This window comes from Lampris incognitus, chromosome 19 (assembly GCF_029633865.1).
Source record: "Lampris incognitus isolate fLamInc1 chromosome 19, fLamInc1.hap2, whole genome shotgun sequence".
Lineage (NCBI taxonomy): Eukaryota > Metazoa > Chordata > Actinopteri > Lampriformes > Lampridae > Lampris > Lampris incognitus.
The window spans coordinates 6,856,956-6,883,955 of record NC_079229.1 but is presented as its reverse complement, the minus strand read 5'-3'; the positions used below and the strand labels follow the sequence as shown (position 1 = coordinate 6,883,955).

Below are 27,000 nucleotides of genomic sequence, written 5' to 3'. Positions count from 1 at the left end.
TCGTTGAGCTGAGAGCAGGACATCCAGGTGAGGTTTACTTGTCTGGATACGACGGCCTCGCATTTGACAGTGTCGTTAGTCTTGTCACACTGGCATCTGATGTCTGGTGTATCTAAAACAAATGAGGTCAACAGTTAGTAGCACCACGTAAACAAGGCTAGGTTAAAACCTAGCATATGACTGGACCGTGCATGGTCAATGTTCGAAACTGTGGCCAATTTGATACTGGGATAGTCAGTGGTAGAGCCTATATGTGAGAGCCAGTTGTCAGTCATCACCCTGAAGTTCCTTATGGACCAGTAGGGCATGAGTGTCGATGTACCGAGCCTAACCGACACGAAGGGTTTGGCTGGGAAGAGCCGCAGCTCTGCTTCAGACAAGATGAGATGGAGACGTCGTTACCTCATTCGAGCAGATGTCAACAACGAGGAAAACCGCAACCCACAAACACAACTCGGTGTTTTCTGACAAAAGAAAAAAAAAATCTTCACTGCTAAACCTAAATATCTCGTCTGCCTTGAGAATTGTGTTGTAGTGTCTGTTGACAAAGGCTTTTATAAGCTTGGTCCGCCGTATCTGCTTGTTAGTCATAACAGCTTTGCTTCATTCTCAAACTCTCTGCCTTCTTCCTCGCAATATCCTCTACCACGGCAAATCACTACCCGGCACTGACCATTAACATGATGCACTACAAAAGCATTCATGATATGGATATTTGTAGATTAGCTACAGGTTTTTTTGGGGGGGGGTTTGTTCCCCCTTTTTCTCCCAAACTGCAATTGACCCACTCTTCTGAGCCGTCCCGGTCCCTGCTCCACCCCCTCTACCGATCCGGGGAGGGCTGCAGACTACCACGTGCCTCCTCCGATACATGCGAGTCGCCAGCCGTTTCTTTTCACGTGACAGTGAGGAGTTTCGCCAGGGGGACGTAGCGCGTGGGAGGATCACGCGATTCACCCCAGTCCCCCCCCCCCCCGATCAGGCGCCCCAACTGACCAGAAGAGGGGTTAGTGCAGCGACCAGGACACATACCCACACCCGGCTTCCCACCCGCAGACACGGCCAATTGCGTCTGTAGGGACGCCCGACCTAGCTGGAGGTGACACGGGGATTCGAGCTGGCGATCCCCCGTGTTGGTGGACAACGGAATAGACCGCTACGCTACCCGGATGCCCCTATCTACAGTTTTACATGCATAATGATAGACAGAATTGAAAAGGACGGTTGTCACCATATAATTATTTGGGATTGGATCTTTAAGATTGGGCCCTCAGATAGATGTGAGCTGCTATGACCTCACAGATCCCCTCACCGATCTCCTCTCCCCCCTTCCATACCCCAACCAACCCTCTCGGTCCCTCAGATCCACCACAGCCTCCCTTCTCTCTACCCCCAGGTCCAACCTCCACGGCTTTGGTGACCGAGCCTTCTCCAGAGCAGCTCCCAGGCTCTGGATCTCACCCCCCCAAATCATTAGAGACTCAGAATCCCTCCCACTCTTCCAGTCCCGTCTCACGACACACCTTTCCTCCATTGCCTTCTTGTGCCCCCCACCCCATCCGCTCAGCGACCCCTAGTCCGGGGCAGGCTGGGGACTGAGCGCTCGACCTGCCTCCTCCCTCAACGCCCTCCCCAACTCCCTCCCCAAGCGCATCGGACACTGCTGCGGGCTGCCCACATTCAGGTCATTGGTCAGGACTCACCTCTTCAGTCTTCATCTGTGATTTTTCACCCCGTTTATTGTAAAGCCACTTTGAGTATAAGAAAAGCGCTATATAAGATTGATTTATTATTATTATCATTATTATTATTATTATTATGAAAGTCTCCTCTAGTTCACTACCTGTTCATCCACAACCGCGTGGGCCGTGAGCAGTTGAGCTTGTTCTGATCTGGGTCCTCCCAGTCACAGCGCTGGAGGGACGGGTGAGAGGAGACCGTGGCTTTCAGGCAGAAGCCTGATTCCTCGAGGCCTGATAGGGTTTTGCTCTCCTCCATATCAACCGAAAGGAAACCCTCAGCTGAAACGACACAAGAAAAAAACTGATCGGATTTTATCAAAATTCTTGAGGATTTCAGTACAAAGCTATATGAACAAAAAAAAAAATCAATGTGGTCTAAGGTTAACCAAAACTGAGAACGGGAATGTTCTACTAACCCGGGACATGGATTTGGACAGATTTTATTTGGTTTTTGTAATCCCTGCGGTTATACAAACCAGCGTGGTTTGCATTGGCTGACGCGATGAACAAGTAGGCCATCTTAACCCTCGGATGTTTGTCATTTAAGAGCCAAATCTGTGGGAAAAGACAATAGTAATTTAAACATGTAAAGTCAAGCTCATGAGCTGGTAGGGTAGGTATGATGAGAATTATAGGTTTAAAGGTATTCAAAAAAGCAAACTGAGCACGTTGGGGAGGTGCAGATGCAGGGAATGGTGGTAAAGGTAATACAGTTGGAAAAGGTAATACCTCATCCTTGATCGCGGAGTCTCCAGCAAGGTAGTTAGCATTGTGACTATCCAGTATTTTACCGTCTTTCTGCCACTCTGGCGCTGGAAACTGGCCTTGGCCTTCAACTTTGCAACGAAGCAGTAGGGACTGTCTAAGGCTCAGGATCACCCTCGGAGCCTCGTCATCTATCTCATTTATCTTCGATCTTCTGTTCATGTCTGAAACACAAACAATGTGGTCATTACAGGTGCATTTATTCCTCATATGCATTAAGAAAGTTGGGCAGAAGCTGGACCAGATTAGACAGACCAGGGGCGAGCTGCAATGTTGCTAACTCAAACTCGATGCCCTTAACCGAGGAGAGAGAGAGAAAGAGGTGGAAGCCTGAATGAAAGTCAGATGTGGTGAACACTGACCACACTGACCACTGCCTTGCTGACAAGGCAGTGGACCTCAAGCTGCTTCATCAGTGCAACACTGCAGACATTCATGTGGATATACAATTTACGATGTCATTTAGCAGACATTTTGATCCAATGCGAGTGTTACTACAACACAAGCAAGGATCTAGTCGGGAGGCGACAATGCAAGTAAGTGCCAAAAAACTAGGTTCAAGTCTGATAGGACATAGGTGTCAACAGGCAGTGCACAAAGGCAATGTATAGGGTGCATAGAAGCGACCCCCCCTCTTTTAAAAAAAACCCATCAGGTGTGGAGGTGTTCGAGAAACAGCTGGACCTTTAGCTTCTTCTTAAAGATTGAGAGGGACTCGGCGGATCGAATGGAGTTTGGTAACTCGTTCCACCACCGGGGAACTACAGAAGAGAAGAGTCTGGCTAGTGACTTAGGGCCCCGTTGTGGCAGAAGATCCAGGAGCCTTTCATTGGCAGAGTGTAGTGAGCGGGACTGAGTGTAGACCTGAATGAGGGAGTTCAGGTAGGCGGGAGCCGTTTTAGTTGCGGTTTTGTAAGCGAGCATCAAGGTTTTGAATTTGGTGCGGGCAGCAACTGGGAGTCAGTGGAGGGATATGAACAGCTGTGTGACATGTGCTGTTTTTTTGGGTTGGTTAAAGACCAGATGCACCGTCACATTCTGGATCATTTGCAGAGGTTTGAAAGTGCATGCAGGGAGACCTGCCAGTAAGGCGCTGCAGTAGTCAATGCGTGATATTACAGGAGCCTGTACCAGTAGTTGTGCTGCATGCTCAGACAGGTAGGGTCTAATTTTCCTGATGTTGTACAGGGCAAATCGGCACAACCGAGCAATCGAGGCCACGTGGACCTTAAAGGCTTGTTAGTCATCAATCAAGACACCCAGGTTTTGGGTGGACTTTGTGGGCATGAGTTGGGTTGATCCGAGCCGGATATTGATCTGTTGTTGTATACAAAACTCAGTTCCTATGGGGATTAAATATTAGCCTTACCATAGTCATATATTTGGGAGCATTCTTCCCCTTCAGTGTTCCTAGCACAGCACATCACGGGTGAATGGATAAAAGACAAACTTTTGACTGTGCTCTCTGACATCTCTGTGGCGTGGGCAGGAGTTTCACCATTCTCACCGTTTCTGTTGAAGAGAAGAAACATCCCTGTTCAGATCATAGTTGTTATTTCTACCTGAGCGATTGCTTTATGCAGTGGTTTTCTGAAATTGACATTAGCAATATAGATGATCTGTCTTGGGTCGTGTGATCTGGATCATCGGGGCTCATCCATCCCCATCCCCGATTGTTGTTTCAGTTCACCTGCGCCCGTGTGCCTGAGTGACCCTGAATGCCCGGCTTCACGCACCTGTTCCCTTCTCCCATTGGCTGTCCGGTTCCTACACCGTCCTGCGCACCTGTGCCCAAACTCCCTCCCCTTTCTTCAATTGGTGGTACGGTTCCTGCCCTGTCCTGCGCCCAATCTCCCTGATTGCCCCCCTAGGTATTTTTGCCCCATGGTGTCTCGGGCTCCTGGTCGGATCGTCTCACACACTCACAGAGACACTTACAGAGACACTTACAGAGACACTTGGTCGCCGGACATGCCACGTCATGTTGCTAGCTTTTCCCTGTATCTGCCGTCTGTTCCTGTAATGTAAGTTCGTTTGCCTTATTAAAGCTTTCTTCAAGCCCAGCCTGTCCTAGCTGTCTGTATTTGGGTCCTCTCCCTGCTCTCGCTGTGACAGTACGATCCGACCAAATATGGACCCAGCATACCTGCCGTATACCTGTGAGGATTTTGGTGTGTCGAGGGACATTTTACTGAATGAAGAGCCAGGCTTCTTTGAGCTTCTCAGCTATCTGGAAGCAGGACCCTGACTTAGCCCAAGTGGCAGCTTTCTTCAGGTAGAAATTCCAGCTGAATCTGGCTCCTCCTAAGCCCTGCACGACAGAGCCTCAGCCGCCCAGCGTCCCAGAGCCTCAAGTCGCCCAGCGCCTTCCTGTTCAGAATGGTCGGCCGTCTTTGCCGTCGTGCGGTCTGTTCCCGAGCCGTCGGCTGACGTGCGGTCTGTTCCTGCTGTTTATAGTTTGTGTTATTAAAGAGTTGTTCTGGCCCAGTTTGTCTCCTTTGTCTGCTCTTGGGTCCTCTCCCTGCTCTCGCAGTGACAGTACGATCTGACCAAGAGCCCGCGAAACCACGGGGCATATATATATCTAGGGGGCCAATCAGGAAGATTGTGCGCAGGGCAGGAAGCGTACCGCCAATACTGAAAAAAGGGGAGAGGTGGGGTTGTACAATTTACAAATATGCATCTCGTATGTATGAGATGCATTTTTGCAGCCCAGCCACTGAGGATGCACAAGCCAGTGCATTCTTAGTGTCGGTCCCAAGCCCGGACAAATGGGGAGGGTTGCGTAAGGAAGGGCATCCGGCATAAAATCTTTGCCAAATCAAATATGTGGATCATAAATAATATTTCCATACCGGATCGGTCGAGGCCCGGGTTACCAACGACCGCCACCGGTACTGTTAACCAGCAGGGTGCCGGTGGAAGCTATGCTACTGTTGGGCGAAGGAGAAGGAGAGGGGGAAGGCATGTGCAGAGGCAGCTAGAGAGGAGGAAGGGTAGGAGTGTGGAGGTGAGAGTCGGAACTTTGAATGTTGGCACTATGACTGGTAAAGGGAGAGAGCTGGTTGATATGATGGAAAGAAGAAAGGTAGGCATACTGTGTGTGCAAGAGACCAGGTGAAAGGGGAGTAAGGCCAGGACTATCGGAGGTGGGTTCAAACTCTGCTACCATGTTGCGAATGGGAGGAGAAATGGGGTAGAGGTAATTCTGAAGGAAGAGTATGTCAAGAGTGTGTTGGAGGTGAAGAGAGTGTCAGACAGAGTGATGAGTATGAAGTTGGAAATTGAAGGTGTATTGCTGAATGTTATCAGCGCATATACCCCGGAAGTTGGGTGTGAGATGGACGAGAAAGAAGAATTCTGGAGTGAGTTGGACGACGTGGTGGAGAGGGCACCCAAGGAGGAGAGAGTGGTGATTGGAGTGGACTTCAATGGACATGTTGGTGAAGGGAACAGGGGTGATGAGGAGATGATGGGAAGGTATGGAGTCAAGGAGAGAAATGTGGAAGGACAGATGGTGGTCGATTTTGCGAAAAGGATGGAAATGGCTGTGGTGAATACATATTTCAAGAAGAGGGAGGAACACAGGGTGACACAAGAGTGGAGGAAAGTGCACACAGGTGGACTATATCTTATGTAGAAGGTGCGAGCTAAAAGGGATTGGAGACTGCAAGGTGAGAACGTTCTCAGGGGAGAACGTAGCTAGGCAGCATCGGATGGTGTTCTATAGGATGACTTTGGAGACCAAGAAGAGGAAGTGAGTAAAGACACAGCCGAAGATCAAATGGTGGAAGCTGAAGAAGGAAGACTGTTGTGTGGAGTTCAGGCGGGAGTTAAGACAGGCACTGGGTGCTAGTGAATAGTTGCCAGATGGCTGGGCAACCATTGCAGAAATAGTGAGGGAGACAGCTAGGAAGGTACTTGGTGTGTCATCAGGACAGAGGAAGGAAGACAAGGAGTTGTTGCCCCAAGTGAAGGAGTTCAAGTATCTCGGGGTCTTGTTCACGAGTGATGGTAGGATGGAGCGGGAGATTGACAGACGGATTGGTGCAGCATTAGCAGTAATGCGGACGTTGTACCGGACCGTTGTGGCGAAGAAGGAGCTGAGCCAGAAGGCAAAGCTCTCAATTTACCAGTCAATCTTCGTCCCAACTCTCACCTATGGTCATGAGCTTTGGGTAGTGACCGAAAGAGTGAGATCGCGGATACAAGCGGCTGAAATGAGCTTCCTCCGTAGGGTGTCTGGACTCAGCCTTAGAGATAGGGTGAGGAGCTCGGACATCCGGGGGGAGCTTGGAGTAGAGCCGCTGCTCCTTCGCATCGAAAGGAGCCAGTTGAGATGGTTCGGGCATCTGATTAGGATGCCTCCTGGGCGCCTTCCTTTGGAGGTTTATGGCCAACTAGGAGGAGACCCCGGGGTAGACCCAGAACTCGCTGGAGGGACTACATGTCCAGTCTGGCCTGGGAACGCCTTGGGATCCCCCAGGAGGAGCTGGAGGGCGTTGCTGGGGAGAGGGACGTCTGGAGTGCCCTACTTAGCTTGCTGCCACCGCGACCCGACCCCGGAGAAGCGGCTGAAGATGAGATGAGATGAGATGGTTGCACAACTCTGATGAAGCCAACAAAACCACATCATCTGCGAAGAGCAGAGATGCAATTCTGAGGTTCCCAAAACGGACACACTCCTCACCTTGGCTACGCCTTGAGATCCTGTCCATGAATATCACAAACAGAACTGGAGACAAGGGACAACGTTGGCGGGGTTTGACTTTGTCAAGTGTTTGAGTTTGTGCCAAGAATGCGGACACAGCTTTCACTTTGGTTATACAAGGACAGGATGGCTTGTAGCAACTGCCCTGGTACCCCATACTCCCGCAGTATCCCCCACAGAGTGCCCCGGGGTACACGGTCGTAAGCCTTCTCCAAGTCCACAAAACACATGTAGACTGGCTGGTCAAACTCCCATGCCCCCCTCAGCATGGATCTGAGGTTCGACAATCAGTCGGAGCCTCCTTTCGAGCACCCTAGAGTAGACTTTCCCAGGGAAGCTGAGCAATGTGATGCCCCGATAATTGGAGCACACTCTCTGGTCCCCCTTTTTGAATATGGGAACCACTACCCCAGTCTGCCACTCCACAGGTACTGTCCCCGACCTCCACGCGACACTGAAGATGCGTGTCAACCAAGACAGCCCAACAATGTCCAGAGCCTTCAGCATCTCAGGGCGAATCTCATCCACACCCGGCGCCTTGCCACCGACGAGCTTTTTAACTACCTCAGAGACCTCTGCCAGGAATATGGGTGGGGCTTCCCCTGAATCTTCAGACTCTACCTCCTCCACTGAGGACGTGTTAGTCGGGTTCAGTAGCTCCTCAAAGTGTTCTTTCCACCGCTCGACAACATCCCCAGTCCGGGTCAACAGTTCCCCTCCCCGGCTGAACACAGCCTGAGTCAAGCCCTGCTTCCCCTTCCTGAGTCGCTGGATGGTTTGCCAGAACTTCCTTGAGGCCAACCGAAAGTCCTCCTCCATAGCCTCGCCGAACTCCTCCCACACCCGAGTTTTTGCTTTGTGCAACCGATGTACATTTTTTTACGTAAATCCAACAGACTCCCCCCCCCCCAGTGAATCGGAGAAGGGGGGGTGGGCACAGGTACGCTGGACGGGACAGGAACGGAAGAGCCAATGGGAGAGGGGAATAGGTGCGCGAAGCCGTGGAATCAGGGTCACTCAGTCACACGGTCGCAGGTGAACTGAAACAACAATCAGGCGACGGGGATGAGCGAGCCCCGATGACCCAGATCACACAGCCATGACATGATCAACAACCACCAATACAGAGGATATGATGTGGCAGTTCCCTTTGACACGTTCCGTGGTAAGCATTCCCACAGAACCCCAGTTCAGTCACTGATAAGCATCTCCCAAATGTCCAGGTATCTAATGTGAGATCAGGAAACCCACTTATTATAGAAGAGCTAATATTATTTCCCGCTGCCCAGAAATGGAGTCAGTAATGCTTAATGAGGCAAATGCCTCAATAAAATAAAACAATAAAAAAGGTTTCAAAATGTAAATGGGATATTTCAAATGGACGAGTGGCTCGGTGAAAAGCCCAACGCTTGATTGTTTGTTTGCTCTGTCGGCCCAAAGTGGCTGATTGAGGATGTGTGGGGGGCTGAAGATTTTTCCATTGTGAAAGGGAGCCTGATTGGAAAAGTTTACAGTGGACATGAAGTCTGCACACCCCTGATAACATGGCAGGTTTTGTGATGTAAAAATATTAAACCAAGATACATCATGTCAGAACTTCTTCCAACTTTTTTTGGGGGGGGGGGGTTCCCCCCTTTTCTCCCCAACTGTATCCGGCCAATTACTCAACTTTTCCGAGCCGTCCCGGTCGCTGCTCCACCCCCTCTGCCGATCCGGGGAGGGCTGCAGACTACCACATGCCTTCTCCCATACATGTGGAGTCGCCAGCCGCTTCTTTTCACCTGACAGGAGTTTCACCGGGAGGACGTAGCGCGTGGTGGGAGGATCACTCTGTTTCCCCCTCTCCACTGAACAGGCGCCCCCACCGACCTGAGGAGGCGCTAGCGCAGCGACCAGGACACATACCCACATCCGGCTTCCCACCCGCAGACACGGCCAATTGTGTCTGTAGGGCCGCCCGACCAAGCCGGAGTTAACGCTGGGACTCGAACTGGCGATCCCCGTGTTGGTGGACAACGGAATAGACCGCCACGCCACCCGGATGCCCCCAAAACTTTTTCCAACTTTAATGTGAAATTGCAACCTAGAAATTTTTTTTTTGTGGTTTTTCCAAGACCTGGAGAGGAGATAGAGACCGTCAGGTGCTCCCCCTACTGAAACACAATGATGACTCAACCGAAACCTGCTGAGGCATCAGCTGTGCTCCCACGACCTTCATAGATTACGGAACTGATGATGATGATGATGATGATGATGATGATGCTAACCAGTATTTAACACGAGTTTGAATGTGACTGGTTGATTCTGATCACCGCCCCCATCCCCAGTTATAAAAGGGCGTGCGCAGTTACGCAACCAGGTACATTTTGTGTGTTTGTTTCCCACATCTAAAATCTTTTTCACTCCATTTTTTATAGGTTGCAATTTCACATTAAAGGCCGAGAAGTTCTGCCACGAATTATCTTGGGTTCATGTTTTTTTTCTCCATCACAGCAACCTGCCACGTTAGCAGGCGTGTGTGGACTTGTTCTATCCACTGTGCGCATGCGCTACTGGTTTGAGCGTGTGAACGCAGGCGTCCCGGTGGTGACGTCAACTGGGCACCTTCCCTGCTGAGTCACTGGGGGCCCACGGCACCTCAGGGTGGCTCTAGCGAACACACGTAACGCTTAGGCCAGTGCAGAGATGAAGGTGGGGCAACACAAATGAACATTTCCTTTTGAAAACACCCCAAAATGTAACGTGGGACGTCTTACCCGGTACGGTCCAAGCTTTTATACCATCTGATTGCGGGCTTCGGGCAGCCATTTGACACACACTTGAGTTTAGGGGAATACTTGGAACTCAGGGGTATTAAGGACAGCCGCGGTGTCGATGGGCGCTCTGGAAATGACACACAGTAGAGAGACATGTCAGCCCTTATCACACCGGATCGAGTCTAAGCTGTGCTCAGGAAGCAGACCTCTATCAGCGTCCAAAAACCACCGTCTTGTCTGTCTGTTGTGGTGCATTCTTACTGAGCCGTTACGCACTTGGTAGAACACGGAGAGAGACAGCCAGCGAAGATCCGGTCCCGCTGCTTGTTTGACACCTCAGGGTGTAAGTCCCGGCGTCCGGTGTAGAAAGTGGGGGCGAGACTGCGGGACTGCTGCCATTGCTGGTTGGGATGTAAAGGCAAGTTCTGCTTGTTACTGCAATATAAGCATGGTCTACAGCAGGGGGTCCCCAATAGGCGGCCCGCGGGCCACGTCCGGCCCGTGACGGGTTGATTTATGGTCCGCGAGAATTTTTGGAGAAATGCCAGAAGGAAGATTTTTGTTTTATCTCCCTACCAAAAAAAAACAAAAAAAAAAAAACAATTTTTTTTTTTGGAAATAAAAAATTCGGCACCCGGACTAAACTTTTCGCCACTACTGTGTGTGAAATAATTAATTTCTTAGTAAAAAGTGAGACTAGTAATATATCGAAAAATAGATGAAAAATCTCTGTTTAAATTACAATACCTGCAACGTATCGACACCGAAACAAACTAACGAACAACACGCTGCTGGAGGTCGAGTGGCCCGTGGTTTTAAAAGTGGCCCGCCATGAAAAGTAATTGGGGACCCTGGTCTACAGACAGAAAGAGGGGACCAGACCGACGCTCGCGCCCGTTGGCACGCGCGCGCAGAAGAAGCACACTTACACTGTGAGTATCGCGTCCATCCCTCGGCTCCAGCTGCAGACGGGGTTTCCAGGCAGGTTCTCCAGGGTGATCTGGAGTCTCTCCCCAGCGAACACCTCTGCCCTCAGAGGGCCGAGGGCATTCAGAAAGTCGGCGGGCGCAGGACGCAACACCTGCAAGACACAGCCGTCTGTCAGCATGTATTGGACAGAACGTTGCCATGCCGTGATGTGGACCCATGAGTTTTGCAAAACAATAACACAAAACAACTGACCAAATCGTGAGGAAGACAGTTTGGATAATTCAGGAAATTTTTTTTCTGATAAAATTAAAGTGATGCTTATCTCTGGCTCCCACAAACTGTAAGGGAACGAGTCTACTTTGAAAAGGGGAATCCCTGCTCTGATTGCCCCCATCAAGTCTTGGAAGGTGCGCTGCAGCTGAGACGGTTTTGCCAGCCAAATGTCGCCTTCATCGAACAGAACACTTTGTTTTCTGGTGAGTAGTAGGTGAAGTACTGGGTGGCAAAAACACCGCAGAGTCTGCAGGTTGCCCTGATTTGTGCAGAGAAATCCTTTTAAATAGGTCAACAACAAAAATGTATGAGGGGGATTCCCCCCCCTTTTTTTTCTCCCCAATTGTATCCAGCCAATTGATTACACCCACTCTTCCGGGCCGTCCCGGTCGTTGCTCCACCCCCTCTGCCGAACCGGGGCGGGCTGCAGACTACCACGTGCCTCCTCCCATACATGTGGAGTCGCCAGCCGCTTCTTTTCACCTGACAGTGAGGAGTTTCGTCAGGGGGACGTGGCGCGGGGGAGGAACACGCCCCCCCCCGAACAAGCGCCCTGATCGACCAGAGGAGGCGCTAGTGTAGCGACCAGGACACATACCCACATCCGGCTTCCCACCCGCAGATACGGCCAATTGTATCTGTAGGGACGCCCGACCAAGCCGGAGGTAACACGGGGATTCGAACCGGCGACCCCCGTGTTGGTAGGCAACGGAATAGACCGCTACGCTACCCGGACGCCCCTAATTAGGTCAAATTCAACCTAGTGACATTGTTTTTACCCATCAACTGAGAGGCGTAAGATGTTGGGCTGATTGGCGGCGTCAGTCCGCCATCCCCCCCCCCCGGCTCTCTGCCAATCACGAGAACGCATGTTGTGTCGGCCAGTGTGCGTGCCTGTGGTTGGTGGAGCGGGGAGGAGAGGGGAGGGGAGGGGGCGGGGGTTTGGGTCGCGTGGTTTTTTTATTGTCAATATTATACAACCAACAAGGCGCATCATATTTCAAGAGAATATCTTTCACAACAAACAAAAGAAACCGAGCGAGCATAATCATAATGTAAACTACTAATAAGACACGTTAGCCCCTAGCTAACGGGTCTGACCCCTTAGCCGAGCGGTTAGCGATGTCGCCTTGTGGCGCAGTACACCCCGTATCGAATCCCGCACCGGGCAAGAAAATAACCGGTTACATTGGTGGCAGCGGTGGGATCCGGAAGTGCGCAGATCCTCAGAAGTCTCTTCGGAGCGCGGGAAGGACAAAGCGCGAGGGCGCCCTTCCGGGAGAGGGCGACGACTGTAAACTACTAATAAGACACGTTAGCCCCTAGCTCATCATCATCATCGTCGTCGTCATTATCATTGTCCCTCATCTGTCTGATTCCTTCCCACCCTCCTGAGGCGTAATACATGGCGCGGGGTAGGGGGTGCAGATGTAGCGACGATTTGCAGACATTATGACAGCGCGTTTAAGCGAGCCGAAAAGAGAGAGAGAGAGAGAGAGAGAGAGAGAGAGAGAGAGAGAGAGAGAGAGAGAGAGAGAGATATGCGGTATAATATGTTACCTACTCCGGCCTCTCCTTGGCGCCGTGAGCTCCGGGCCCCGAGCGGGCACACTCAGCTCCGGGGACCTCTCGATCGCACGTTCGCCGCAGCGAAGCGTTCCGCAGCCGGACGAGAACGCCCCCGTACCTCTGGCGGCGGCGGCGGCCCCGCCCACCGCCTCCGTCCCCGCTGTCCGTCACGGAGAGGGGGGCGGGGCCGCCGGGTCCGTCGATGGCGGCCGACGCGCGGGGAGGTGGTCGAATATGTGCCGGCTCAAAAACGCGGGTAAACCGCACATTGCGAAGGGGAATTCGCCCTCAAACGGGTTCGCAACTTCCCGTAATGAAGGTTTATTTCGCTCCCCGCTCGGTGCGACGTGCCGGAGCTGTGCGAGAAATGAAACCCCCCGACGTGGGCCGCCGTTGTCGCGAGGGACTGTTTTGGGCCAGCACGCGGCAGGGGTCCTCGCCCGGAAGTCCCCGCGTAGAAGTAAACAGAGAGATAGGGGACATGAATCCGCTTTAGTCTCCAGCCTTTCTAGGCGATGCTCTGTTGTCACGCCATGGCGGATGATAGTGAGCTGGAAAAGTATGTACCAATTAAGCCTTTCTTTAATTGTAGCGGCAAGGGTCTGATCCGGTTTTCCTCCGTAACCGCTGAACAGCCATGGAGTTATTTTTGGCTTGACAGCTGCTAGGGGGTTATAGCGAGCGTGCGCGTGCGCGCGCGCGCGAGAGCGAAACATTTAGATGGCGAGAGCAATGGCTGCGAGGTCCGCCATTCTTCACCTTAGCTGTCGCCACTCGGTGGCTAAAGGTCGACTTGTACCGACGCTGTGCTGAATCAGCAACACGGGTTAATCCAGGACACGCGTCCACTTACCAACGCTTCGCTCCCGGCTCCCTCCTCTTCCTCCTCCCTCCTCTTCCTCCTCCCCTTCCCTCCTCTTCCTCGCCTCTCTTTGCTGCCTCGCAGCTTTCTCTCACCTAATTGAATTATTTGGCGTTTGGCTGCGCTCTCCGCTCTCGGTGCCATCGCTGTGTGGGGTACTTGGGATTTAGTAGCCCCCCATCTATTTTTTATTTTATATACTTACCTTCATTGACCACTCACTACTAGTAAAGAGGGAATTGTCTGCTGTGTTGTTGTGATAGCCGGTTCTCGCCACAGGAGGGCACTGCAGGTTAATTGCTTCTAGCCTGTGTGACGTAGTGCTGGCTCGCGGTGCACTCTGGGACATTCGGGTAGAGTCGTCAGATGAGTGTTGCCGTTCGTATAGTGAGCCGTGCTCTGAAAACGTGTCCTCTGTAATGTCTATTTGACAGGTAAGCAGACTAGTTAGACATATGGAATTAGGATGGTGATTAAATATGATGTGTAGGTGGGATATGGATGCCTATTAGAAATACCCACGAAGGGACTTTCATATTTATTTTGATAACGTCATATCACTGGCTAACGTTAGCTAGATTGCTAGCGAGTTGCTAACGTTAGCATAGCCATAGCTCCCGTGGTCTGAACCCATTGTTCTGTAGCTTGGCTTTGACATTGTCTGTATGTGTGATTAGTCTGTCCCTTTACTATGTTTAGTGTCTCCACACTGTGTAAATATGAAGGTAGGCCTATGTGTGTTGCTATTTTGATCCCCCCATGTTCCGTAACGTTATATACTGTTTAGCTTTGCTAGCGGTAGGCTAGACTAATGTGAATTTATGGAAGAATATATTTGGTGCTCTTATTGTGTATAAATTGGAGATGAGTGTTGCCGTTCGTATAGTGAGCCATGCTCTGAAAACGTGTCCTCTGTAATGTCTATTTGACAGATGGAGTAAAACAACAAAAACACCAGCCCTTGTAAGTGTCATTCTTATCAAGTGTGCTACAGCTGTCCCCAATTTCCTCTCCCACACACACACGTACACGCTCCCTGTCCTTAATAAGGTACTCCCCCCTCCTCCTCCCCCCCAACCCTCCTGTTTTTTCTTTTCTTTTTTTTGATCGATGCTCTTTGTTGTCCTTCCTCTTTTTTTCTAGGCGTGCAGTGGACGAGCTTCTGAGGGAGACCAGCAGGGCCCGTGTGAGAGCTGAAACCATCGGCCTGTCGAATGTGGGCCATGCTATCTATATACACTACCGTTCAAAAGTTTGGGGTCACATTGAAATGTCCATATTTTTGAAGGAAAAGCACTGTACTTTTCAATGAAGATAACTTTAAACTAGTCTTAACTTTAAAGAAATACACTCTATACATTGCTAATGTGGTAAATGACTATTCTAGCTGCAAATGTCTGGTTTTTGGTGCAATATCTACATAGGTGTATAGAGGCCCATTTCAAGCAACTATCACTCCAGTGTTCTAATGGTACAATGTGTTTGCTCATTGGCTCAGAAGGCTAATTGATGATTAGAAAACCCTTGTGCAATCATGTTCACACATCTGAAAACAGTTTAGCTCGTTACAGAAGCTACAAAACTGACCTTCCTTTGAGCAGATTGAGTTTCTGGAGCATCACATTTGTGGGGTCAATTAAACGCTCAAAATGGCCAGAAAAAGAGAACTTTCATCTGAAACTCGACAGTCTATTCTTGTTCTTAGAAATGAAGGCTATTCCATGCGAGAAATTGCTAAGAAATTGAAGATTTCCTACAACGGTGTGAACTACTCCCTTCAGAGGACAGCAGAAACAGGCTCTAACCAGAGTAGAACAAGAAGTGGGAGGCCGCGTTGCACAACTCAGCAAGAAGATAAGTACATTAGAGTCTCTAGTTTGAGAAACAGACGCCTCACAGGTCCCCAACTGGCATCTTCATTAAGTAGTACCCGCAAAACACCAGTGTCAACATCTACAGTGAAGAGGCGGCTGCGGGATTCTGGGCTTCAGGACAGAGTGGCAAAGAAAAAGCCATATCTGAGACTGACCGATATAAGAAAAAGATTAAGATGGGCAAAAGAACACAGACATTGGACAGAGGAAGACTGGAAAAAAGTGTTGTGGACGGCTGAATCCAAGTTTGAGGTGTTTGGATCACAAAGAAGAACGTTTGTGAGACGCAGAACAAATGAAAAGATGCTGGAAGAATGCCTGACGCCATCTGTTAAGCATGGTGGAGGTAATGTGATGGTCTGGGGTTGCTTTGGTGCTGGTAAGGTGGGAGATTTGTACAGGGTAAAAGGGATTCTGAATAAGGAAGGCTATCACTCCATTTTGCAACGCCATGCCATACCCAGTGGACAGCGCTTGATTGGAGCCAATTTCCTCCTACAACAGGACAATGACCCTAAACACACCTCCAAATTGTGCAAGAACTATTTAGAGCAGAAGCAGGCAGCTGGTATTCTATCGGTAATGGAGTGGCCAGCGCAGTCACCAGATCTGAACCCCATTGAGCTGTTGTGGGAGCAGCTTGACCGTATGGTACGCAAGAAGTGCCCATCCAACCAATCCAACTTGTGGGAGCTGCTTCTGGAAGCGTGGGGTGCAATTTCTCCAGATTACCTCAACAAATTAACAGCTAGAATGCCGAAGGTCTGCAATGCTGTAATTGCTGCAAATGGAGGATTCTTTGACGAAAGCAAAGTTTGATGTAAAAAAAATCTTATTTCAAATACAAATCATTATTTCTAACCTTGTCAATGTCTTGACTCTATTTTCTATTCATTTCACAACATATGGTGGTGAATAAGTGTGACTTTTCATGGAAAACACAAAATTGTTTGGGTGACCCCAAACGTTTGAACGGTAGTGTATATATATATATATATATATATATATATATATAGACTAGTGCTGGGTGATGTGGGAAACATCACAATAATCCCAGGGCATTTCCCATGGTATCAGTGCATATCACCATATCCGCTCACGTGTGCAAACAAATACGTTTAAGAGTCTAAACCGAGGCTCATCACACTGCACTGTTTGTTAATGTAAAGTATGAACTCAAACCAGAGCCGTCCAATATTTCAGCCCTCAGATGGTTGAGAAATTCAAGGTAGTGGGTTCTAGTCATCGTTAATTTAGACAACGAAATTGAATATCACGGTACGACAATGTCTGAATTTCATCGCAACGCGACGCCGCCTCGCTTTTCACTTAGGCCGCCGCCGCCGCCGCCTGCGTTACGACCCCTCGGCTGCAGAGTCGGGCCGGCTGCTGCGGGGCGTTATGACACGCGTCATAAAGCAGCTCGTTCATCGGCGCTGTAGTGGGCGACGGCGTCCGCTTAACCGTTTCCTTCCCCTTTCCAGCAGCGGTCAAACAAGAGACGCCATTAAGCCGCGGTCCGGCCGCGCGGCGGCTTGGAGGACCTTTATCGCGGCCCTGAGTGCCCCATTAAGATGCCGGGTGGAAGTGTCCTTAATTGCTTTCGAAGAACTCTGCGCAAACAGCCCGCCGAGGTAAAAGCCCCGAACCTGTGCCAAAGTGGGCACGGGCGTGGCGACGGCGGCGCGGACGGTGCCAGAGAACGGACTCGCTCGCTCGCGCGTCGCCGCGGCTCGTTAATTGAGTCGCGCTCCTCGCGACGCGCGTAATTGGTTAAGCGCGCGGGGGGGAGGGGAGAAGGCTGCCTAATGGTCTGGGAGCGCGTCGGCGTAATGGCCGGCAAACATGGCGAGAGAGCCGCGCGGGTGTCACCCGGTGCCCATTACGCGGCGGACGTGCGCCAGGACGCGCTTAAGCTGTGTTAAATGACGCATTTCCTGCGGCGTAATGGGCACGCGGTTGCTGTTAAAGAGGCGCCGAGTTCGGCGGCGGCCGGAGACGGACGCTGAGGGGTCGCCGTGCGGCGTTGGAGCGTCTTCGTCTCGCTGTTCCTCCGTCCGGTCCATCATCTGCAGGGTCAGCCGAAGCTTGCGCCCACACGCCCCACCGAGTCCCCCTTATGTCCCGTGTGGAGGACACGTGGGTCCATACCAGCTGCCAGCGAGTAGCTAGAAGATACGAGGGTTGGGGAAAAACAGAAATAAAACACGGATATGTGTCCCGTCTCTCGGGCCTCGCCGGACCCCGATAAGACCCTTATTTAACCCCTCTCCGAGCCGAGACGGGGTCCCGCGCGCGCTCACCCGATCACCTGTCAGTTGATGCGTTGGGGGCGTGCACAGGTCGAGCCCTTGATAGTCGAGGCAGTGATTTTACGTGCGGCCACTACACGACACAGTGTCGAGGCTGCATGCCACCGCCCCCCCGCCACCGCCCCCCCCCCGTGCGAAAAACACCCTAGAGACCGGGGACAAGTTCTGCCGTTTTAAGCAAACAGCGGAGCCAGTGGCGTAGGTGCGGGAGGGTCACATGGTGACAGCGGGACACACCTGTGCAGCTGCGAGGCCCGTGTAGTGGCGCCAGACGCAGCGGCGCAGGTAGACCAGAGAGGAGTCGCGGCGCAGCGCAGCGCAGCGCAGGTATACATGAGCAGGTCCGCCGCCGCCGCGCCGCGCCGCACCAGCCTCGGCCATACCGGGCGCCAACATGAACCGCGAAGAGCACTATTTCCCCCCGCAGGTGTTTAAAGACTCCTGCGCCTACCAGAGGTCGCAGGGGGAGGACTACAGCCACAGCCCGCCGCCCTGCCTCTACATGGGCCGACAGGTCCACTCCGCGTACGCCGCGCCGTCCATGGGCGCGCTGGACCCGGCGAGCCTCCCTGACGTTACTCCTTACGGCATGGCCTTGCGGGAGGAGCCCGGGCTGCCTCAGCTACACCACACTCAGACTGCCCAGCAGCAGCAGCCGCCGCAGCCGCAGCAGCCTCCTCTGCCACCTCCGCCCACCGGAGGGTACGGAGGAGACACGGGGCAAGTTTCCGCGTGCGCCGACAGGAGTAGATACCACCTCCCTTTCTGTTGAATGTTTTATTATAATATAATGTACGCCCTTACTTATTGTGTTCATAGTAATGGATATAACTCTTGTGCCCAGTAGAGGGCAATAATATTATTTGTCCACCAGAGGGCAATGTTTACACTAGGCAGTGCATCAGGATGTGATGTCACTGCCACTTCTTCTGTTGGTAGCCTACCAGTTCCGGTAGACTTGTTGATTCAAGATCATGCGACAACATGGTCGCATGATGAGCCTGATGGAAAATAAATATGCCAAAGGCTAAAGATACTAATAGTGTCAAGTTGTATCAATCTCCACCGCTACGCCGATACATCTGACAGGTTATGGGCCCAGTCATGCCAGTTTAGAGCAAGGAAAGGTAACAGAAAAACGAACTTTTGTCTGTTAGCCAAGTGAAGCTACTAGCTAGGCTAAAAGGGCTTCTGAAGACGGCGCCGAGAGACTCCCGCTGAAAATGCAGTGAAAAGCGCGCAACGAGAGTTTCTACAAGCCGCAGTTCAACGTTTGGAGATTGAACTTGGAAAAGAAAGTGATAATGGCGGCTGCAGCAGGAACGGTCTCCTTGTTACAGCAGCAGTTAATGAGGCCCGTGTTCGACGGAGCAGAGGATAAGTACGATCTGTGGGAGACAAGATTTCTTAGCCGGTTACACATTCTGAAATTAAAAGACACTATTTTACAAGCACCAGCCGACGGTGCCGATGCTAACGCTATAGCTACAGATGTAGCAAGAAATGCTACATCTGTAGCTATAGCGTTAGCAGCTTTAGCGTTAGCAGCAGGGGGGGTATTTGTGTGTGTGGCCGTTTTATAATAATCAAATGTGTCCGTTGAGCTACGTATGGCCTAATAACACCGCCCTCCTGCTCTCCAGACGGTGGCGTGATTTTTGGGTTAACGTGGTCTGGGGTTTTTTTATTTCTTTTTGTTTTTTTTTGGTTAAAAGTTTCTAAGAACTGCCCAGGGACTCTACACACACCGGAATGTAGACCCGTTTCCATCACGGCGTCAGTCTGGGTCCACCCGTGCTAAGTGAATAAGTGAATAAGCAGTAAATAAGCAGTAAATAAACGATAAATAAGCAGTAAATAAACGATAAATAAGCAGTAAATAAGCAGTAAATAAACAGTAAATACGCAACAAATAGACCGTAAATAAACAGTAAATAAACAGTAAATAAACAGTAAATAAGCAGTAAATAAGCAGTAAATAAACAGTAAATACGCAGTAAATAAGCAACAAATAGACAGTAAATAAGCAACAAATAAACAGTAAATAAACAGTAAATAAGTAATAAATAAGCAGTAAATAAGCAGTAAATAAACAGTAAATAAGCAGTAAATAAACAGTAAAAAAGCAGTAAATAAGCAGTAAATAAGCAGTAAATAAACAGTAAATAAGCAGTAAATAAACAGTAAATAAGCAGTAAATAAACAGTAAATAAACAGTAAAACAGTAAATGAGCAGTAAATAAACAGTAAATAAACAGTAAATAAGCAGTAAATAAACAGTAAATAAGCAGTAAATAAACAGTAAATAAACAGTAAATAAGCAGTAAATAAAAGGCTGCAGCCCACAAGGCCTCTGCGGCGCCAAGCCTGCGGTCAAACCGGCCGAATTCAGGATTCTGACCCTGAGAGCAGGATAAGCTGTTAAGACAATGGATGGATGTATGTTTAGGTAGATTTTCGTCTCTTGACGTCTGAAGGGGGGCGGCTCCCCGGCGCCCCGCACTGGCCAGCCGCGCGTGGTTTCTTTAATTAACACACCACGAGCAGGTTACTGTTGCTCGTTAGATCTTTAATGAATCTGGCAAATGAACGGAAATGGTGGAACGCGACGTCCGCTCCACAGGCTCATAACCTGTTGGGCGGGTCGGGGAGCACAAGGCTGCGGAGGCGCAGGCGGCAGATCTTCTTCACCTCCTCTATGGCCGACGCCCTCTCCTCCGCGCAGCCGTGCGCGAGGCGGCGTGACAGCTGGCGCAGAATGGCCTCCTTGTCGTTCATCCTGGCGCAAATGACAAACGGGAAGCCGAAGCGCTCCTTGTACTCCCCGTTGAGGCGGGCCATGTGCGAGAGCTCCGCCGCGTCCAGCGCGTCCAGTCCGGCCCCGGCCTGCTCCTCCAGCGACTCGCGGGTCAAGGTGCCGTTGCGGAGGTCCCTGCCGGCGAGGTCAGGGTGACACCGCAGGATGCCCTCTTTCCCTGCGCAACGCATCAAACAAGACGTCATCCAAAGACAACGGGACATAATCATTGACTTATTTTGTTATCTAATTTACCCAGTCATAGTACACACGACACACACACACACACACACACACACACACACACACACACACACACACACTTTTTTTTGTACGTACGTTACATCAAAATCCGATGGCCTTAACTTCATTGTAACGCAGCCAAGTTTTGGCGATTGCGTCACCAAGTCCGAGCGCGCGGGCGGAGCAAGATTCCAATCAATAATATCGTAAAATGTTTCGGACGAGCCAATCAAAGTCCCGAAGGATCAAAATCAAATTCTTTCCTGAGTTTTCTTGCTGCCTTATATTGTAGAGCCGAAGGAACGGAGAAGACCGTAGGTTCACACTTTAGCCGTGTAGGCAACTTTCTTTAATCCACGGTAAATCAGAGAGCAACCAAACCACAGCTCGACTGAGCGGAGGTGGCAAGAATAATCAGAAAACTGGCTGGACAACCATAACTTAACCCTGCGTTAACCTGCCAGGGCAACCATGACTTAACCCTTAGTTCCTGGGTTGAATTCTGTCCCCAATACGTGTCCACCACATGAGCCCCCCCAGAATTCGCCCTAGTAATCGAAGTCAGGCAGGCGCGGGGGGACAACAGGCTGTCCGCGGCGGCTCCGGATAACAGGGGCCGGAGTGTCTCTGGGAGGCATTGACGCGGGCCTGTGGAGGTCGGCCTGAGGAGCAGAAGAGGCAGCTCGGGCCTCCACGGGGGGAGGAGGCGGAGCCGGGGGACGACCGCGACGAGGAGGTTGGGCTAACTCCAACGGCTGCGTCAAGTCCAGGTGTGCGGGTTTAACTCGGTCCACTGAAACATGCTCGGCCGTGCCCCCAAAATCCACCACCAGGTGCTTAGTTCCCCGTTCCAGGACGCGGAAGGGGCCGTCATAAGGGGGTTGCAGAGGGGGGCGGTGTGCGTCGTGACGGATGAACACGTAGTCCGCTGACTGCAGACCTGGGGGCACCTGGGACACCGGCGCGCCGTGTTGGGCGGTAGGGACGGGTGTGAAAGCTCTGACCCCGTCCAGCAAGGAGGCTCGTTGGTCCACAGCTGACCAGGGACGCGTTGCATTGGGCATGAAATCGCCTGGGACTCGCAGCGGCGTGCCGTACACCAGCTCCGCAGAGGAGGCTTGTAGGTCTTCCTTCGGGGCGGTCCGCAGGCCCAGCATGACCCATGGGAGCTTGTCGACCCAGTTGCAGTCCTTGAGAGTAGCCCGAAGCGCAGCCTTCATGGACCGGTGGAAGCGCTCACATAGGCCGTTCGCCTGAGGGTGGTAGGCGGTAGTGCGATGAAGCTTGACGCCCAGAGCCTCACCCACAGCACTCCATAGCTCTGAGGTAAACTGTGGCCCGCGGTCAGATGAAAGGTCGGAAGGCGTACCGAAACGTGAGACCCACGACCCAATAAAAGCCCGGGCCACATCAGCAGACGTCGTGGATGCCAGGGGAACAGCTTCAGGCCAGCGCGTAGTCCTGTCCACCACAGTGAAGAGGTAGGTGAACCCATGGGAGGGGGGTAGGGGACCAACCAGGTCGACGTGGACATGGTCAAATCGTCTCTCCGGCACTGCGAAGCGTTCCAGGGGCGCCTTAATGTGGCGGTGTATCTTAGCCCGCTGACAGGCAACACACGAGTCGGCCCACGCTTTCACGTCTCTCTTAAGTCCCTCCCACACAAACTTAGCAGAGGTCAGGCGCACGGATGGCTTACCGCCTGGATGAGAGAGGCCGTGCACAGCTTCAAATACGGGGCGTCTCCAGCTGTGCGGGACGATGGGCCTGGGCTGTCCTGTGGAGACGTCACACAGGAGGGTAGCACCTGTGTCGCTGAAAGGAACGTCCTGCAGGCGGAGCCCCGTGTCGGAGGCCCGAAGACGGAGGATGCTCGGGTCCGTGGCCTGGTCAACGGCCATCTGTGCATAGTCAAGGCCTAGGTGGACCGCTCCAATCACTGCCCTAGAGAGGCAGTCAGCTACCTGGTTAGACTTACCAGCGACGTGCTGGATGTCGGTAGTGAATTCCGAAATGTAGGAGAGTTGTCGCTGCTGGCGAGCGGACCATGGCTCGGCCGTCTTGGACATGGCAAACGTGAGGGGCTTGTGGTCCACGTACGCAGTAAACTCGCGGCCCTCTAGCAGGAAACGGAAATGCCGGACAGCGAGCCAGAGACCGAGGAGTTCCCTGTCAAAAGTACTATACTTGCGCTCTCGGGGTGTAAGCTGGCGACTGAAAAAGGCCAAAGGCTGCCAAGCCCCCCCCACCCACTGTTCGTGAACCGCACCAACAGCATAGTCCGATGCATCCGTGGTTATGGAAATAGGCGCTGTAGGTGAAGGATGCGCTAGCAGGGTAGCCTGGGAGAGCGCAGCTTTAGTCTCGGTGAACGCACGGTCCCGCTCTGCTGTCCAGTCGACCGCCTGGTTGGGGGACATGCCTTTCAGCGCCTCGTACAGTGGCCGGATGATAAAGGCGGCTCGGGGAATGAAGCGGTGGTAGAATGTCACCATCCCGATGAACTCCCTGAGCGCACGAGCTGTTTGGGGGCGCGGAAAGGCCGCCACCGCTTCCACCTTTGAGGGCAGGGGGACTGCCCCGTCCCCAGTGATGCGATGCCCGAGGAAATCAATGGCTGTCAGCCCGAACCGGCACTTCGCCGGGTTGACGATCAGCCCATGCTGGCTGAGGCGTGTGAAGAGGGCATGAAGATGGGACAGGTGTTCTTCCTTGGAGGCGCTGGCGATGAGTATGTCGTCCAAATAGACGAAGAGGAAAGGAAGGCCACGGAGCACTGAATCCATCAGCCGCTGAAAGGACTGGGCCGCGTTTTTGAGTCCAAATGGCATTCGTAGGAATTCAAATAGGCCGAATGGGGTAGTCACCGCTGTCTTGGGGATGTCTGAGGGGTGCACGGGAACTTGATGATAACCACGGACCAGGTCGACTTTTGAGAAGACGCATTTGCCAGACAGGTTTGCAGAAAAGTCCTGGATATGCGGGACAGGATAGCGGTCGGGCGTGGTGGCGTCATTTAGTCGGCGGTAGTCCCCGCATGGGCGCCAACCTCCATCAGGCTTAGCGACGATGTGGAGTGGGGACGCCCACGGGCTGTCAGAGCGGCGGATGATCCCCATGCGTTCCAGGTGCTCGAACTCAGACTTGGCAATGGCGAGTTTGGCGGGGTCGAGACGCCTGGCTCTGGCGTAGACCGGGGGCCCCTTCGTAGCAATGTGATGCTCCACCCCATGCTTAGCGGTGGGTGCAGAGAAGGTAGGCTGGGTGAGGTCAGGGAACTCAGCGAGGAGGCGGGTGAACTTGTCTGCCTCTGAGAGAGAGTTGGCTAGACCTGCATAGGCCGCTTCCCTCCGCGTACATGCGAAGGAGGAGAAGGTTAAGGCATCGACCAGACGGCTGTTCTGAATGTCCACTAGCAAACCGTAAGCGCACAAAAAATCAGCTCCGAGGAGGGGAAGCGTTACATTGGCCATGACGAACTCCCACGTGAAACGTTGTCCACCAAAACACAGTTCTACAGACCGCACGCCGTAGGTGTGGATAGGGCTGCCGTCAGCCGTCGCCAACTGGGGGCCCCGCTCCCCGCCCATGATGTCGACGTCAGTAGCAGGGAGCACGCTTCTCTGTGCGCCCGTGTCACAAAGAAATCGCCGACCGGAGATGGTGTCGAGGATGAAGAGTAGCCTGCTCGTATCGCCAACACTCATGGCCACTACTGAGTGTTGGCCCTCTCGTTTCCCGTCGGCCTGTAGTTGCAGGGGGAACGGCACCGTTTAGCTTTCGCACCAAATCGAGCGTGGTACATACAGAGTCCAGAGGGCTTGTAGCGGTCTGATGCTGTGGCGCCACCGTCGGGCCACGCCCGCGATGTCGGCGGGGGGCCAGTGAAGGTAGGAGCCAGCACCCCGGCATGGGAGGAACGTTGTGTAGCGACGAAGAATCGGTCAGCCTCCTTTGCCAGCTCACGGGGATCAGTGATGGTGGAGTTAGCGAGCGCAGTCTGGACGTGGGGCGGCATGTTGCGCAGAAACAGCTCCATAAACAGGAAACATGGCTTTTCTTGACCCAGTAGGTTTAACATCCTGCTCATTAGCTCCGATGGTTTGCCATCTCCCAAGCCCTGAATTGCGAAGAGGCGACGTGCTCTCTCCGTTGTTGACAGTTCAAAAGTTTCAAGGAGGAGATGTTTAAGTGCGGCGTATTTACCATCGGCCGGTGGGTTGGTTATGAAACCGCTTATCCTGGAAGCCGTAGCGCACCCCAGCGCTGCCAATACGTAGTAGTACCTGGTCTCGTCTGCTGTTATGTCTCTGAGCGCGAACTGTGCCTCAGCCTGCGCGAACCATGTAGCCGCGGAAGACTCCCAAAACTCCGGCAGTTTAATTGCAACGGCGTTCGTAGCCATAATGTGTGTGGTTTCAGAAAACTTATCCGAAAACCGACGTCGGGGTCACCAGTGTAGAGCCGAAGGAACGGAGAAGACCGTAGGTTCACACTTTAGCCGTGTAGGCAACTTTCTTTAATCCACGGTAAATCAGAGAGCAACCAAACCACAGCTCGACTGAGCGGAGGTTGCAAGAATAATCAGAAAACTGGCTGGACAACCATAACTTAACCCTGCGTTAACCTGCCAGGGCAACCATGACTTAACCCTTAGTTCCTGGGTTGAATTCTGTCCCCAATACGTGTCCACCACAATATCATTTTTGACCGACCTGATATTCTCCGCACTCCACTCACGTCGTCTTTCAATCGGTGTCCACGTTTTCCCCCAACGTTTCGCCAGACCTCTGCCAAGGGCTGTTGCACAAGCGCGTGCTAGACGTTGGGGTCCAGCTGCCTAAATATTTACGCTATTTCGACAACGTGTGGGATCAATGGCGAGAACCCAACCTTTTCGTAACCTTCTGCTCTGAGATGGGGTCAGACAAACTTACCATAGACGGATGTGAGGAATAAATGAAAGGGTCACTTTTTATACCTCTATTTAATCGGGTATTGCATCATTGGGGGTATATTAATACCCCCCCCCCCAAAGGTCACTGCGGCCCTACTGGCGGAGTAAAATGTTTAGCTGGGTTGAGACAAATGTTTAGATCGCAGATTTCGACGGCCTGTGTTGACGGCTCGGTCTGCTGCACGTCTTCGCTGTATATTACGGTAATCTACAGCGCCGCTCTGCGGTATCCGCCGCCTTCACGTTAGCGTAATGTGCAGCGAGGAGGCGCACCCCAGCTTCCAACTCAAAATCAACAGCAAATGCCGTCGAAATGTATGATTATAACAGCCGTTTCACCCCGGCTAAACATTTTACCCCACCCGTAGGACTGCAGAGACCTTTGAGAATACGAGTGCACCATCAAAGAAACAATACCCGATTGCAAACAGGTAAAAGGGGACATTTTGATTTACTCCTCATGTCCGTCTATGGGAAGTTTGTGACCCCCATCGCAGGGTAATAAGACATTACCAAGAGATGGGTTTCTCACATGGGGTTAATCTGACACATTCTCCGAAAATAGCCTACGATGACCACAATTCAGCTGCCGTGAAGACGAGATGATCAGGGTGGGAAAGACATGAAAGCATATCCAAAATCTGACCTACCTTGTTCAGGAAGGGCCTCGATAAAATCAGTGACGGCAGCCTCCAAGGCAGCCAGGCTGGCGAAGGGACGCATGGACCACACGGCAGCAGTTATAACGGGACAGTTTTCCACCACATTGCCAAGGACGTGCACGAAATCCTCGTAGGACAGAGAATTAATCCTTGTAATGTCCATGATGTTTGCTGGAACACTGACGAATCGCTGCACGAGTCAAGGTACAAGGCAAGGTTAACCCGTGCCACTATTGGACCCCCGGAGGGGGGTGTGTGTGTCTGTGGTTAATATTTTCTTTAACTTTTTTCCCCTCTTAAATGGGATTTTTCTTAATTTTTCTCTTTGCACAGTATGTTCCAATTACCAAAAAAAAAACTTCTGGAAAAGAAGCTGTAATTTCATAAAGACCAAAGATGCCATGTGTGTTTCTGTTATGCAAACTCTGACCTCTGGTGTCACAGAGTGAAAGACCAGCAGCAATGTACATGTCGACTTCTCAACAACCTCTGGACTCCACACAGCGATGTTGACAGTTTTTCCCTTCGGAAATGCAAAATGGCAAAC

The 27,000-nt window shown here is 51.8% G+C and overlaps 3 protein-coding genes across 4 annotated transcripts in view; all 3 read right to left on the bottom strand.

The window, feature by feature from the left end:
• The window catches only part of lnx2a (ligand of numb-protein X 2a), a 55,753-nt gene extending 42,124 nt beyond the window's left edge, over positions 1-13,629 (bottom strand). The window contains exon 1 of the mRNA XM_056299873.1: positions 13,600-13,629. The gene's annotated coding sequence lies outside the window, so the exon portion shown is untranslated. The remainder of the gene's footprint in view (positions 1-13,599) is intronic.
• LOC130130140 (receptor-type tyrosine-protein kinase FLT3-like) lies at positions 22-12,877 on the bottom strand. 2 transcript variants are annotated; one of them, XM_056299876.1, is made up of 10 exons: positions 12,738-12,877; positions 10,904-11,055; positions 10,251-10,375; positions 9,975-10,101; positions 3,877-4,019; positions 2,472-2,671; positions 2,159-2,297; positions 1,907-2,021; positions 1,844-1,873; positions 22-112 (listed from the first exon to the last, which is right to left on the bottom strand). In XM_056299876.1, exons 2-10 carry the CDS (start codon positions 10,921-10,923, stop codon positions 85-87), a joined length of 927 nt encoding a protein of 308 aa, XP_056155851.1. In that variant the 5' UTR covers positions 10,924-11,055; positions 12,738-12,877; the 3' UTR covers positions 22-84. The 2 variants fall into 2 exon arrangements, with proteins under 2 accessions (XP_056155851.1, XP_056155850.1); XM_056299875.1 differs by having other exon boundaries at positions 12,742-12,877.
• Positions 13,630-20,355: 6,726 nt separating the features above from the next.
• LOC130130042 (2-oxo-4-hydroxy-4-carboxy-5-ureidoimidazoline decarboxylase-like) lies at positions 20,356-26,804 on the bottom strand. The gene is made up of 2 exons (XM_056299772.1): positions 26,442-26,804; positions 20,356-20,769 (listed from the first exon to the last, which is right to left on the bottom strand). Exons 1-2 carry the CDS (start codon positions 26,614-26,616, stop codon positions 20,420-20,422), a joined length of 525 nt encoding a protein of 174 aa, XP_056155747.1. The 5' UTR covers positions 26,617-26,804; the 3' UTR covers positions 20,356-20,419.
• Between the last annotated feature and the right edge of the window lie 196 nt (positions 26,805-27,000).